The 15,482-nt window shown below is 37.4% G+C and overlaps 2 protein-coding genes across 2 annotated transcripts; one reads left to right on the top strand and one right to left on the bottom strand.

Annotated features, from left to right (window-relative positions):
• Window positions 1–1,752: 1,752 nt before the first annotated feature.
• On the bottom strand, window positions 1,753–5,942 carry LOC131344155 (uncharacterized). Its single transcript, XM_058376244.1, has 2 exons — window positions 5,822–5,942; window positions 1,753–4,017 (listed from the first exon to the last, which is right to left on the bottom strand). The coding sequence occupies exons 1-2, from the start codon at window positions 5,835–5,837 to the stop codon at window positions 2,522–2,524; spliced, it is 1,512 nt and encodes a 503-aa protein (XP_058232227.1). The 5' UTR covers window positions 5,838–5,942; the 3' UTR covers window positions 1,753–2,521.
• Window positions 5,943–7,592: 1,650 nt separating this feature from the next.
• Window positions 7,593–12,128, top strand: rrp15 (ribosomal RNA processing 15 homolog). Its single transcript, XM_058391646.1, has 5 exons — window positions 7,593–7,700; window positions 8,247–8,590; window positions 8,871–8,968; window positions 9,282–9,471; window positions 11,923–12,128. Exons 1-5 carry the CDS (start codon window positions 7,658–7,660, stop codon window positions 12,076–12,078), a joined length of 831 nt encoding a protein of 276 aa, XP_058247629.1. The 5' UTR covers window positions 7,593–7,657; the 3' UTR covers window positions 12,079–12,128.
• The last annotated feature ends 3,354 nt before the right edge of the window (window positions 12,129–15,482 follow it).

The raw sequence follows: 15,482 nt of genomic DNA on the forward strand, positions 1-15,482 counted from the left end.
ATCTATCTATCTATCTATCTATCTATCTATCTATCTATCTATCTATCTATCTATCTGTCTATCTGTCTGTCTGTCTATCTATCTATCTATCTATCTGTCTATCTGTCTGTCTGTCTGTCTGTCTGTCTGTCTGTCTGTCTGTCTATCTATCTATCTATCTATCTATCTATCTATCTATCTATCTATCTATCTATCTATCTGTCTACGAAAATTAAGAACAGGAACCAAATAGGAAAGTTCTGTGATTTCATACATGAGCTTTAAATTGCTCCAAATAGCAACAAAAAAACACCCTGGTAATTGTAATGTACACAGAATAGTGCTGTCTTAACAGGAAAATCATATATCAGAGGTTTACAAGAGCAGTAGTTACTTAAATAAGAAGGATTTGTTTCTCAAAGATGCCCAGACTTTGATTCTTTTAGTGTATCCTAACGCAAACGCACAAATACACTCAGACTTAGGAGCAATTTGTTTAAGAATGTGTGAAGAAACCAAAGATCCTGGAGGAAAGCCCTGTGGACAAGGACAGGGAACATTGGAAACCTGTTTTTCTTATCTGTTAAGTGTTTGTATGATTTATTTTTTGTGTGATTTTCAGTTTCTATTCATGGTTGCCTTTTCTGACCACAGGATGGTGCTGTACGGTAAACTATGAGACTTCTGATGTGATGCAAAGATAAATAATAAATGCAGTCACTTTAATGTAGGCATAGTCTGTGTGTCTATGGCTTATTTCTACCTCCTTTTTCATTTTCAGAGAAAACTTGAATCAGACTCATGTGTATACAGTGAACTGGCATATGATTTAATGTATGTATGAGATAACTTTGTGATTACTGTCACATAGTAAAATTTGTATTTACACCACAGAGATGTCAAATTCTCAGTTCTGAAGGCAGAAGGTGTTCAACAGCTTTAACTATAACAGCACAGCTTTAACAGTTATTCCAAATAATAGCAAATTACAGGTGCTCTTATTTAAGTGTTCGTTCTAATACCATCCATCCATCCATTGTCTATACCCGCTTTATTCATATTAGGGTCATGGGGGTCTGCTGGAGCCTATCCCAGCACACATTGGGCGAAAGGCAGGGGTACACCCTGGACAGGTTGCTAGTCCATCACAGGGCCACATATAGACAGACAACCACACACACTCACACTCACTCCTCTGGGCAATTTAGGATTACCAATCAACCTAATGTACATGTTTTTATACTGTGGGAGGAAATAGGAGTACACAGAGTAAACCCACGCAGGCACGGGGAGAACATGCAAACTCCTCTAATACCATGATTTTTATATAGAAGCAATTTACACAGGTGAAAACTTATATGGTAAAGTTTTCTGTGAGTAGATGGAACTGGAAAAAATATCCATGTTAAAAATATCCAAATATGTCAGTGGCTTTTTTTCAGTCAGAGGTCAAGCTGAAACCTTATGTTTTCAGGATGAAGGGCAAGATTATATTAATAATATATTTCTTGTCTTTTTTCCTTAAAGAGTATTTTGAAGGTCTAAATAAAACCACAAGGAATAAAACATTTTTTTTAAGAAAAGGAATTAAGTAAGAATGCAAGTAGTCAATTTCAATATTACTCTAGTTAAATAATAAATACACCAAAATAATACTTAAATATTCTACCTTTGTTTGTATCACAAAATATTTACATTTTGTACTTAAAGCATATTTTATTAAAACAGCAATTTATTGATTGATAGCAACCACCTGCCAGCTTGTAACATGCAAAGACTATATAATTCAGTGACCTGAGGTAACCCTGTGGTGTTTAGTGCATTCCGACAAAACTTCTGAATTTGCACTTTTTACAATGAAGGCAAACACACACAGGCTGTGGTAAACACGCAGGACAAAATCTAGTAAATGACAGATGTTAGTAATTTAGCTAACTAGCACTTGATGGGTTTGTATTTAATGGGATTGTATGAACTTTTTGATCATTTAAAATGTTATAAGATGTCTTTTTTTATTTATTTACAGACGTGTCCAACAAAAAGTGTTGAAAAGATTCGTAAGTAAATGTGTTATAAGTTAAACATATTATAATTAATAACTGAAAAAAAAATGAAAAAATAGCAGCAAATTGTTGTGTTGTCAGTGGTTTTTATGCTCCTCTCTATTTCTAACTATTACACACAGTGTGACCTTTGGGTCATATTCATTCTCTGTTTCTCTTTATTTTCTCCCTGTGTGTGACATGGCATCTGTGATAATCACGAAATCACAAACAATGTTTTTAAAAAAGATTTAGTCCATACAATTAAAACTGTTTGTAAAGGTATTTAATATTTAATTCTACTTCTAAAACATTTTTTTGCATATTTCTGTTTACAACACATGTACTATAGTACAGTGGTAAAAATGTACTGAACAAAGAGGAAAAAAAATTTTCACAGCTTTTCAGAATTGCGCTGGAGCAGCACCATGATGCACTGCGGCTGAGAGATGTCAAATCTAAGTAAGGTTAAAATCCTCAGTCCTCACACCAGAAATCAGTCAGTAAGGCTTTATCATAGCAAACATGTATGCCACAAGCACCTGCAGTCCAATATTAGTGATGTCCCAGTTTCCAATGGCTAAAGCTCCAGATAGCATCCCAACTGTGGTGCTTATGGTTCCTGTCCATGAGGAGCACTGAAGTGCTACTGCTGCAGCTGCCCCCGTAGACACCCCAGCTGCCCCTAGTGCCCCCAGCAATATCCCTGTCACACCACCAATCCCGAGAGCTACTGACCAGGTGTCAACTATTGAGAGAAGTGCTACTGTTGTAACAGATGCTCCAATTATAGCTTTGTCTAACACCTTCTGATCCAACGGACCCCCAACCGTGGCACCTAAAGCAATCTGGAACATTTTGGATGCAAAAAACCCTGATGTTATGGCTTCTACTGCAGATTTTTGGTCCATCTTGTCTGCAATGCTCTCCTTACTAAGCACCTGTCCAGCCTTTCGCATTCTTACAGAAATATCCAGTACATCCTGCCCTGCATGCACTGTAAGCACAGCAATGGCAAATGTGGCAAACATTCCTACGCAGGCTGTAAACATCCAGAAGTCCAAATGCATCCACCTCATTAACATGAAGGCCATGCAGAGGACGAGGGCTAATAGGACAACAAAAACAAATCTGTAGTCGCCAAATCCAACGATTCCCAAGCCAGCAGTTACAGCAGCAGTCACTGTCGAAGGAATGTTGGAGAATGTCAGAAACTCTACATATTTGTTTACAATGTTGGTCAGATGCTCTTGAATGCTCTTTTGTTTCAGTGACAGCTCTCTTGTTTTCCTTCGCTGTTTCTCCATTTCTTCTCTGCTCCGTCTCTGGGCCTCACAGGCAGATCTGAAATCCTGTGCATTCTCTTCATCAAAGCTTTCTTCTGTCTCAAAGGCTATCATCATCTTTTCGATCTCGACAGTGACTTTCTCTCTCTGCTCAGTCTGCAAAATGTCCAGTGTCTCATAACATTGCTCTTCAGAACAATTCTGAGAGGCAAGGATGCTACAGCACAACCATTTTCTGACTGCCAGCTGTACAACAATGTAAATGAATGCTTTCAGCATAGTGAATATCCCTAGAGCCCAAAGTAGTGTCACTACCCCAGACCTCATGATGTGTTTCTCTATAATAAACCCGAGCACTGCTCCACAGGATGTTGTGGTAAATGTTGCGGTTAACCCAGCTGCAATCCACACAAATCCACATGCAGACTCATTTATCTTTTGTTTTGTAAGCAGCAAAGTAACTAAAGCAGCCACAGTCACTCCTGCTGCAGCTGAGGCCATTGTTGTGGATATTGCAGTCGCTCCCAGTAATGTCCCCAAACCCAGTGGCCCCACAGTCCTTACTCCATCCATGACTGGTTTCAGTAGAGGCCCTGAGATTATCTCAGTCATGACCTGGTGTACTGGAGTCACTGTGGCTCCTAGTGCACATCCTCCCACTGCTCCCAGCACAAAGCCAACAGCTCCTTCCTTTATTGGACTCCTGTGATCTAAACAACAAAGAGCATGCTGTCAAACAGAATAGTGTATTATATCCATATTTGACCTTGGGGTCAAATTTGACCTGTTTTCAAATGTTTTTATATCAGAAATATTAATTGATGAAATATTAAATGATTAATTTTATGCATTACAAACCAGACAGGACAAAAGTTGTATGGTCAATGGGAAGACAATATGAAGGGTAATACAGTATGAACTGTGATTCAGTGTAAGCAGGATAAGCAAAGCCTTTTTCTGTCCTCTTTCTGAAAAAGGAGGAACAAGAACAGAAAAGAAGACCAAAAGGGCCAGTGCTAAATGATAAGGATATTACTGAACAAATTAGAAACAGGATGAGAAATGTATTTTATAAAGAAAAACAAAACTGTAACTTCAAATATTATTTCAATAATACTAATTCTGCAGTTTCCTGGCATTAAATCCAGTGTGTGTTTTTCACTTCACACCAAGTATTCTCTGGCTCTAAATGCATGTCACCAGGATGTAACAGCTACTGAAGATGATTGAATGAGTTAATAATAATGAGAGTATATGTAAAGGTATGCTACATACTGAAATTAATACTATTACTACCACATTCATTTAACTTATCTTATAAGAGCAATTTTGTTGGAGTAACTAATTATAAAAGAAAAAGAAAAAGAAATGCCCCATGATATCACCACTAGCAATACCAGCTTTAAAAGCAAGGTCAAGTCAATTCAAGTCAAAAAACCTTTATTGTCATTTCAACCATATATAGCTAATACAGTACAGAGAAATGAAACAATGTTCCTCTAAGACCCTGATGCTACATTACCAGTTAACCTCCAACGCAAACTGACTGACCAGCTAAAACAGCTTTTCTTTTTTTTATAGATACATTTTTGCCAACTCCACTCCTAACATCCGATCTACCTTCTTGTATTCCTACTTAAAGGTTTTGATAAATTCAACATGTCACTCAGGCATGCAGTAGTGACACAAAAGCTAGTTTCTTTAAGCCTGTCACTTGCTATTTTCTTGTTTCAAATGCAAACAAACCTGCCTGAGGTAAATGATTTCTAAGAAATTTGACCATCCTGTTCAACTTGTCGTCACAGACCTGATGTTGTATTTGTTCACACACATGCAGGCAGTAGTTACAAAATGACTGTGAAATAGGAAACTGGTGTAGGATTACCATTATTTAAATGGTGCTGGGTGTGAATTAAGCCTGTCCGAAATATGTGTTCAGAAACCCCTCTAGAAAAAATGCCCAATAGTGCTCATTAATCATCAATTAATAGATTTAAAGAGCTTTATCCAGAGCTATAGTGCACTGTGGTCTATTAAAAGTTAGATTATTTAAAAAAAAAAATTCAATTCAATTAAAATAAAATAAAATAAAATAAAATAAAATAAAATAAAATAAAATAAAATAAAATAAAATAAATACAAGTACAATAAGTACAAAAATAAATACATAAAACAAAATAAATTGTGACCTTATTCTTTTAACTGCTTTCAAATGTTTTTGAAAAATGTGCAGTTTAACAGTTTAAATTGAGAAATAAATCACTAAATGGTGAAGGATATAATAAAAGGTACAGTAATCCACGGCTAAAACTGAACTGGATCACCCCAGTTATTCCCAGTCCCACCATTACAAAATGCAGAAAAAGAAATCCCTTAACTGGTATTCACTCACACATTTAAACACACACATTTCACAACAGTGTGAAGTTACCAGTTAAAATATTATTTTACACTTTTTTGTATCTCTTATATATTTATTATTATAATAAAGAGAGAAACAGCTCTTTGTCTTACTCCAAGATGGTGCCATAGTGGTTCAGGAAATCAAGCTGTATGTTCCAATGATTCCATCCAACTGTGAAGACTCACTGACTCAGAGCACTGCTCGAGCTGAGGCAGCAGCCTTCGTTCTGACGCATGAGTGAAGGTGTACTCCTTGACACGTGAGCTAATGTACACACCCTTTACCTGTTTTTCTACACTAGTATTTGTGTTTTACACATTACTGGGATTGCTGTACCCTGTCATGGTAACTGTGTAATCATAGCATTGCTCACTAATAGTTTGTTAGTGCAATACGTGTTTTAATGGTATTGTTGATACACTACACACACACGCCCACCCACACACCCACCCACACACACACACACACAATATGCACTTGCTCATTTATGCAGTTAGTTAATCAGCCAATCATGTGGCAGCACAATACATAAAATCATGCAGACATAGGTCAAAAGCTTCAGTTATAACAGAAACAGAGAAAAATTCTGATCTCTGTGATACTGGTTCCATTCGGGCTGGTTTGAATATTTAAAATGCACAAAACATCAGGCAAGAACAGGAATCCAAGGTTATCACAGACACAGGCGATTCCAAACTGGACTGGAACTTTGTGTGTACAGGTGTTATTACCCCTCGCACTGCACCTGGCTCCCTCAGATCCACTAGCACTGCCCGATTGGTCCCACCATCTCTCAGGGTAAGAGGTAGGTATACATCTAGACTATTCTCTGTCCTGGCACCAAGGTGGTGGAATGAACTTCCCCTAGATGTCTGTACAGCCGAGTCACTGACCGTCTTCAAACAACAGTCAAAAGACCTACCTCTTCCTGAAACACTTAAACTGGTTCTTATTTTTCCCTGTTTTTATGTACTGTTAAATGTTGTATGTACACATTAAAAAAAACAGTGTTAATATATTCATTGACAGAGACTTTAAAGCACTTTTGTACATCGCTCTGGATAAGAGCATCTGCCAAATGCCAGAAATGTAAATGCAAATTTAAATGTGTTTCTAATAAAGAGTATGAGTTATGTAATAAATTATTATGTAATAATTTCATGTATTATTATTGTATAAACATTGATGAATAGTACTGATGGCCTCATAAAGTGTACATGTCTTCAATTCAGTCAGTGAAGTCCACACAATCTGGTATGGAGAAGATTCTGTCAGAGAATAAAAACAGTCGCAAAGTAGATGTAACCCCTCTGAATTGTACTGGACTGCACAATTCCTTTTAATACAGAAAATCCATCAAAGCACTAAAAAGGAATATAAAACCTTATATAGAAATTGTAATCCTTTCCTTCAATACATGCAGAACACCTTCCATAACTAAAAAATCAGACCTTTCCAAAGAAGATCAGAAGAAAGACCAGAAGAAGAAGAAGAAGAAGAAGAAGAAGAGGAAGAAGAAGAAGAAGAAGAAGAAGAAGAAGAAGAAGAAGAAGAAGAAGAAGAGGAGACTGCAATTCCCAGTTGCACTGCATTTGTAGGAGCTGTGTCACACTGAAACAAGTACAGCCAAAAGTTATAGTTGTGGTTCAGAGAAGTATCTGAAACCATCCATTTTTATGAAGTGAGGCCCTTTATAGTTTGGAATACTGAATCATCAAGATTTTAATTACTAAATTATTACTGAAGCATAATCAAATTTGAATATACAGCTCTCAGGTAGAGCTAGGAGTTTTTCATTAGACATCAAGAAACCTGAGAACAATGAAAGGAAGGTATTTACTGCATGTCTCTTTTTCCACCGGTATGACACAGATACCCGGAACCTTTTGTGCGGCTCACTTTCTTTCCCGAGTGTTTTTTCGTGTAACACGGGAGCGTTTAGAAAGATGGCGGCCTCTATGGAAAAGCCACATGTGGAGATTGAACTAGGTAATAATAAAAATAATAATAATGTATTACGTTTATAGTATAGTGATTTTGGATGTTAAGTATTTAAGTAATAAATGTAACCAATTTTGCTTAAATACGTTGTTAAATATAAGCTGATACAGTATACGTACTTGTTTCACCGGGCGCTAAGTTTAACAGCAGACTTCTTGTAGTATATTTTTTTCTCTGTCAGTACAGTGACTAGTTGGTTGTACTTTTGACGAATAAATTACTTTTAAAAGCTTCTTAAAGGGTGGTTTTGTAACTGAGAAGGTCAACGTTACTTTAATTGACACTTGCTAGTAAGGTGGCCGTTTAAATTGTATTATTTTTTCTTTTTTATATCAAATTGTAAAAAATTTTATAGTCTGTCCTTTTGCAGCCTCTGGGTAACAAAACATTTATTTATTTTATAAATTTATTTATATATACTATATCCACTGTCTTTTTTTTTTTTTACCTTAATAACCAAATGCAAACGTTTTGGTCATTAAATCTCCCTCCTATGGTAATGTAAATGTAACATTAGTGTTCTGCCTTGTTGAGACTCAGATGCAGATGACATGAGTGAGAACAGCGAGAATGAGGAAAGAAGTGAAGAAGAGGAATCGGAAGATGGAGGTGATGAAGGATCAGAAGAGGAGTCAGCTGATGGAGGTGATGAGGAAGAGAGATCTGCTGATGGAGGGAGTGAGGGAGAAGAGGAAGGAAAGGAGGAAGAACAAGATGAGGAGGTTGAGACGAATCCCAATGCTGGTTGGGCAGAAGTCATGGCCAAAATCCTGGGGAAGAAAACGCCAGATGACAAGCCCTGCATTCTGCTAAAAAATAAACAGTGGGACAAGCTCAATGCAAAGGAGAGGAAAGAAAAACTGGAGAAGAAGAAACAGGTACAGCTGTCTGTGTGTGTATTCATGTGTCGCTGTGTGTCTGTGTATTCATGTGTCCCTGTGTGTGTCTGTGTGTATTCATGTGTCCCTTTGTGTGTGTCTGTATGTATTCATGTGTCCCTGTGTGTGTGTGCGCGTGCATATTTGTGTGCATGTCATTTCTTTCATCTTGTTAATCTCTGTCAGTCATCTTTCTGTTGTTTCAGCTAATTTTCAGACAATAACTGCTCTTTATGATTGTCATCTTGAATTAAAAAAAATCTTGTGTTCTGACTGACAGGCAGATAAAAAGAGAGCGTGGGAGATGATGTGTCGGGTGAAGCCAGATGTAGTGCAGGATAAAGAGAAGGAGAGAAATCTGCAGAGAGTTGCTACCAGGTACATTATGGTCAAGTTGTGTCATGTCTCATTGTGTCCATGCTTCTGTATTCTAATCTTTTGGTTAACTTTTGTAAAGGCACAGATGAGTTCTTAAGAATGCTTATGGAAGCCAGATGGTTAATAAGCATTAAGGTTACAGCTTACTTTTTTTGAAATATCTTATTTTTTAGTGTCCAGCTGGCTTAGTAAAATAATGGAGGATTTATGTGTGTGGTTTATTTATGTTTCCACTTTAAGTTCACGTAAATTAAATGCTGTATTCATTAGTTCTCTTCACTAATTGTTTTGTTTTATTGTGCTATCCACTCAGAGGTGTAGTGCAGTTGTTTAATGCAGTGCGTCAACACCAGAAGAACGTGGATGAGAAGATGAAGGAAGTCGGTGGATCAGAGAGGAAGAAGGCTAAGGTCCTTTCATCAGTATCGAAGAAAGACTTCATTGATGTATTGAGAGGAAATGCTGGCTATAACAAAGCAGCAATAAAAACTGAAAGAGCATCGGTGAGTATGTTTTTAGTTCTTTTTTTTTTTATTACTGAGACCACCTGATTTTGGTAGAGATGCTGTATTTTGTTCAACTTCATGCTGGTTAAAACTTTTTTAAAGATTAAACTAAATCTTAAAAACTGTTCAGTTAAATGTTGCCCTCTAAAACCAAGGATTAGTGTTTCAGTCACATCACAATCATACACATGTGTAGGTTTATTATATTCAGAGTCTGTAGCAGAATGATTCATTACTGCTGGTGAGGTGGACTGACCCTGAGTGTTTAACAGTGCTCTTAATTCGTATAAAAGCACTGGGTGAAATAATCTTTAGCTTGAAAAGTGCACTTGGCTGCATAAAATTCTAAGAGCAGTGAAAGATGGCAGCCCAGAAACCAAAATCCTCATACAATCAGAAAGATGTACAGCCTTACAGATCTGTTTGATGATGAGCGTGGAAAGTAGTGGGTCATGATTCTGCACTTCCTGGCAACAAAGAAAGTGTGGAAAGGACAGTGCAAGTTTATGTATGTAAATGCTTCTTAAGAAAATATATCTGAAATATAGAGCGCTTCTATATACTTCTATATTGTGATTATCGAAGCTAAATGATTTTGATTTAGGATTTTTAATTTTTTTTAACTGCTTGCTTTTACAGCATAATACAGTAGACGTTAAACAAAACCCACTTATCCAGGGTGATTTTATACAGTTGAGAGTTAAGGGCCTTGTTCAAAGACCCAGGGGTTGCAATTGTGGGATTTGCACACATAACCTTCCAATCTGCAGTCCCACGTTCTAACCACTGAGCATCCACTTGCATTGTGATATAAAACATAAAATGTGCATTGCATTGTGAAATAAAACATAAAATGTGTTCTTGAAGGAGACAATCAACACTCGGTGTGCAGACATGACTGATATTGTCCACAAGGTGGCAGTCTTCACCTTAAATTAATTGGTTGCAGATTTTGCCTTGTGGTGATGGTTAAATCTGAAATCAAGGTGCCTAGACTTGATGCAACGAATATAAAAAATTTACACACCCCTGTTAAAATGGCAGGCTTTTGTGGTTCAAAAAAAAATAATGACAATAAAACCTCGGTTTTACTATAAATTATATCATGACCTTATAAATCATGCTAGAACCCCCATGTGAAATTACATATAAAAATGAAAATAATTAAATATATATATTTAAAGGTAAAATAATTGACTTAAAATAACCCCATAGATTTTTAGTTGGATTCAGGGCTGAGCTCTGGCTAAATTATTGAAAAATCTTGAGCATCTTTATATTGTTATTGCTTACTAGCAAAAGGTTTAGCATGAAATCAACGGGTATTTGTAGCTATTCGTGATTCCCTCCAACCTTGCTAAAAGCCCCAGTTCTGGCTGAAGTAAAGCAGCTCAAAAGCATGATGCTGCAACCACCATGCTGCTCTGTGGGTATTTTATTTATTTATTATCTTTGCACGAAACATACCTTATGGAATTGTTATTTTGGATTTGGATTTGTTCTCATCCGAAAATAGTTTGGGGTTGATTTAGTTGTGCTTCTGTTTTATTGAAAAAGGGCTTCCATCTACCCCATAACCCAGATAAGTGAAGAATATGAGAGATTATCACATGCAGATAGTAATCAGGGCTTTTCAGAGATATTCTGACAGCTCCTTTAATGTTGCTGTAGGTCTCTTGGCAGCCTCCCTGTTAAGTTTTTTTTTGTCTTGTCCTTTTATAAATTTTGGAAGGACATCCTGTTCTTGATATCACTGTGCTGCTCCACAACATCTGATGTTTTGGAAATTCTTTTATACCCCTTTTATGATCGATAACTTTCAACAAGTGAGAGATCATGCATGTAAGCTCTTTGTGGACCTTCAGCTGCTGAATGACACCAAGACTGAATAAATGTGAAGACAATCCTACAGAAACAGCTGTTTTTTATTTGGGGTTAGTTCATTCAGTAGTTAGTAGAATCAGTTCATTGATGAACGCCGTATAATTACTGTTGAACAACAGATGTGATTGGTTCATTATGAACACAGACTCCTCCCTAATTATAAACCAGGTTAATGTAACCTCTTCATTTTCCCTAAAATCTTTCTGGTTGTTTTTCATTTAACTTTTAATTTCAAATTGAAATTCTGATATTATTTATCTTCTGTATCTTCCTTTCTATCTGCCTGTCATTTTAACAAGGGTGTGTAGACTTTATATATCCATTAAGCATGAAGACATTTCTTGACTCTGTGTATGTAAGGTTTCATCACCACTCATGATGGATCTCTGAATTGGCAAAGCACCCGAGATAACTGCTGAGTAATAATAGTCGTGACAGATTCTTACACCAGTCCAGTCACCTTGACTTTTCACTGTTAGACATCCAGAATACTTTGGACTGTAATAAAATCAAGAGTGCAGGGTGTTCTGTGCCTTAAGCTATGCTTTTGTGTGTTCCTGGCAGTCTGAAGTGCAGAAAGAGGAGAAGCCAGCGTGGAGTGTCCTGAGGGATGATTTCATGATGGGCTCATCCATGAAGGATTGGGATAAAGAGAGTGATCCAGAGGAGAGACATAAGGAGCCAGAGGGTGCAGATGACTTCAACAGTGATTCAGACTGAGATAAACATTGTGTGTGTGTGTGTGTGTGTGTGTCTCCATGTGAGACCACTTCCATACATCAATCCATCACATGCTGTGTGTCTCACGTGTGAGGTGGACGGACCTCAATTCACAGCCCCTGCTTTTAAGCAACGGATCCTGTTACCCAGAGTTCTGTGCATTTGCTCATATAACTGAGATCGGATTGGGCAGACAGCAAGGTGTGGACTGAAATCCTGAGGCATATCAACACTCAAGGGATTGTTCAATCAACCCACAGAATTCCATAATACTGGTGTTTTCTGCTTAAACAGTGTATATAGTTCTTTGATTATAGGCCAAGGAATAAAACGACCTTTTACATAGATTGAAATATGCTGAAGAGCTGAAGCTGAAGCTGTTTTGTTTCAAAATTAAATAAATACAGTATTGCCTTATAGAATTTTCTTCAAAGCCACAAACACATGATCACTGCATAGGTGTGTAACAAAATACCAGACTGATGGTGCAAAAATGTTTCTGATTTGTCAAGTAACTTGATTAGCAGGATAGTAAAGATGTGCAGATGTGTTTTTTTCCCTCTGTTATAGAAATTTATATTTGTTGCTAGAGTTCAAATGGGATGAAAAATGTACAGTCTTAAACACCACTCACTTCACTTAAAGGTTTTGAATCCTTTATATATATATTACACACACTGTTCAAGAGCTTCAGTTAATGTACATGTTCACATAAAACATCAGAATTGGGAAAAATTGTGATCTCTGCCACTAGCAGTGTTGGTAACAGGTAAGCTGTTGTGAATATTTCGGAACCTGTTGATCTGGGATTTTCAGACACATCAGTCTCTGAAAGATGGTGAGGAAAATAACACATCCTGTGAGGGGAGGGTTTGCTGGCTAAAACACCTTGTTGATGAGAGAGCTCAAAGGAGAATGAACAGACTGGTTTGGGCTGACAGGAAGTCCCTAACTCAGTTAAGCCTTATTTACAAATGTGGTGAGCAGAAAAGCATCTCGGTATGCACAACATATCATACTTTGAGTTAGATGAGCTGCAACAGCAGAAGAACACAACAGGTTCCACTCCTGTCAGCCAAGAGCAAGAATCTAAGATGATCATGGGCACAGAAACTGGACAGCTGAAGACTGGAAAAATATTCCAGTTAAGATTTTTTTTTTTTTTTTTGTCCAGTTAGGGGAAAAAAGTACTGACTCATTTCTTCGGCTGAAGCAGAGTTAAGTTCTTTTATTTTATTTTATGACTATAAAAAGTCAATTCCCTTTCTAAATATGTATTTGAATTTTTTTCTATACTAATATTTATAATGTAAATTGATATAATTTGCATAGAAACTGCTTTTCTCTTAGTGAAAACCGGTCATTTATAGTAGATAACTTAATTCATGAATCATTTCTTGTAGTTAGTTTTGATACTTTCAGAACTGTATTACTATTTCTTTTTTTATTTTAAAAGTTAGTTTGGTGAAATGTGCTGTAGTCTTGTTTCAGAATGGCCACATGGTGGCGCTCTGGCCAAACTATAGAAGTATGGTTAAACTTTGGCATGTATGACAGGATGGTCAAGTCACTTTATGACTTTATGACCTGGAGGGAAAACCCCATTTCAGTTAATGTAAACATACTTCACACCAGGAAGCTCTTAAAGACCCTAATGTTTAAGTTTACCTTAGCGTCTTGCAGTATGATAAGCACACTTAAGACTGCACACACAAGTATAAATGTGTGTGTGCGTGCATGTGCCCCAGTATACGTCTGTCTGGATGTCTCGGTAGGAGGGTTGCCAGGAAATCTGGCTTGCTCAGTGTGTGTGCCCTTTTAGGGAGCAGTCATGGTGGAATGAAGGATTTTGCTGACTGCTCCTTTTCACGTTTTCTCATCTTCCTTCCAGCTCTGTTCACACACTGAATGGAAATATTTGCTGAGTGTCTTATCGCCCACAGAGGGCATGGCTTTGCGTTTTGGTCGACCTGTCTCGCCACGTAAAGTGTCCATCTGTCACAGCAACACTGCGCCCTTTCACTCAGGAATGCCAGCCTTCTCCAGGCCTTGTTGACACTTGGCCTCAGAATGTGTCCCCTCTAACATTCTGCGTGTTCTTTCTCCTGCTTGATATACTGGCCTGACTAAATGTGTGTCTGAATTCCAGAGACTCACCTGTGTGGGTATTGTAAGGTTTGAAAAAGAGCAGGTGGCTGAATGAGCGCACTTTGTGACTTTCCTGACACAATTTCTAATGTGGAAACGCTGCACACACGCACACAATTAAAGACTTCTATCTGCTCCACATCTGTCAGTGTTAGTACTGATTTAGTGACCACATCTGGTTCACACAGGTGGCTGGCCTGCCAGAACACTTCTGACAGCCTGTCATAGCTGACTGATTGTTGGGTTTGGGGTTGGGAGGGGGTATTTTGGCAAAAGATGAGAAAAAAGGAATTCCCTGAAAGTGTAAATCAGACAGGTGGTGGTGGTGGTGTGTATATGAAAGCGTGAAAGAGCAAAAAGGATCCACTTTTTAAATATAGTGTCTCAGCAACACTACCATTCATTCCTAAATTATCTCCAATACATTTACATTTCTTCATTTGGCAGGTGCTTACAATTCCACTTTTTTCTTAATCTTACTCCTGCATTTCAGGCACAGCCACTTTACTTGCAATAGCACTATTTTAAAGTCAGTGTCTGTGCAAGAGATCCCAAAAATAAACATCAAAGAAATTCATCATATATAAGTCATATAAATAGAGAGGAAATATATAGGAAAACCTGACAGATTAGTTGCTGTCTCACTGTACTGACAGATGCAAACAGTGTTCCTGTAAAAAAAAAAAAAACAAGATCCACACTTCTTCAAAATGGAAATTCATTGTGGTACTGAATATACATACTGCACTGAGGCAGGATACAATCAAAATGGTTCTTTGGCAATTCTCAGATCACTACCTCAATCCCTGAGGGGTTATACCAATGAAGCGTGTAAACAAGGTTGATCTGGACAAAGATTAACAAGAGCCCTCTCTGATGTATCCTAAAGTTCTGTGGTGGCAGTTGTTAAAGCTGTCATATAACTTAAACCAGTGTTATAAAATGATTAGAAAATCAACAGCGCCATAAATAATGGGAATGTGATAGTTTCATTGGTTAAGATTGAGCAATTAATTGGATGGTTGTGAATTCAAATCTTGCCAGAGAGCCACTGTTGGGCAATCAAGTCAGTCTCTTATTCCTTTACAAGTGAGAAATGATACAACGTAGGTCATTTGGGAAAACTGGGCCTGCCAGAAAAATACGTAAATGAATGAATAGTCATAAATTGCATTTGAGAGGTAAAAAAAAAAAAAGATGCAAAGGCGCAATGAAGCATAACGAAGAAATATAAATAAAGTGCATTTGATGAACTT

The sequence above is a fragment of the Hemibagrus wyckioides genome, linkage group LG01, assembly GCF_019097595.1.
Source record: "Hemibagrus wyckioides isolate EC202008001 linkage group LG01, SWU_Hwy_1.0, whole genome shotgun sequence".
NCBI classification, from domain to species: Eukaryota; Metazoa; Chordata; class Actinopteri; order Siluriformes; family Bagridae; genus Hemibagrus; species Hemibagrus wyckioides.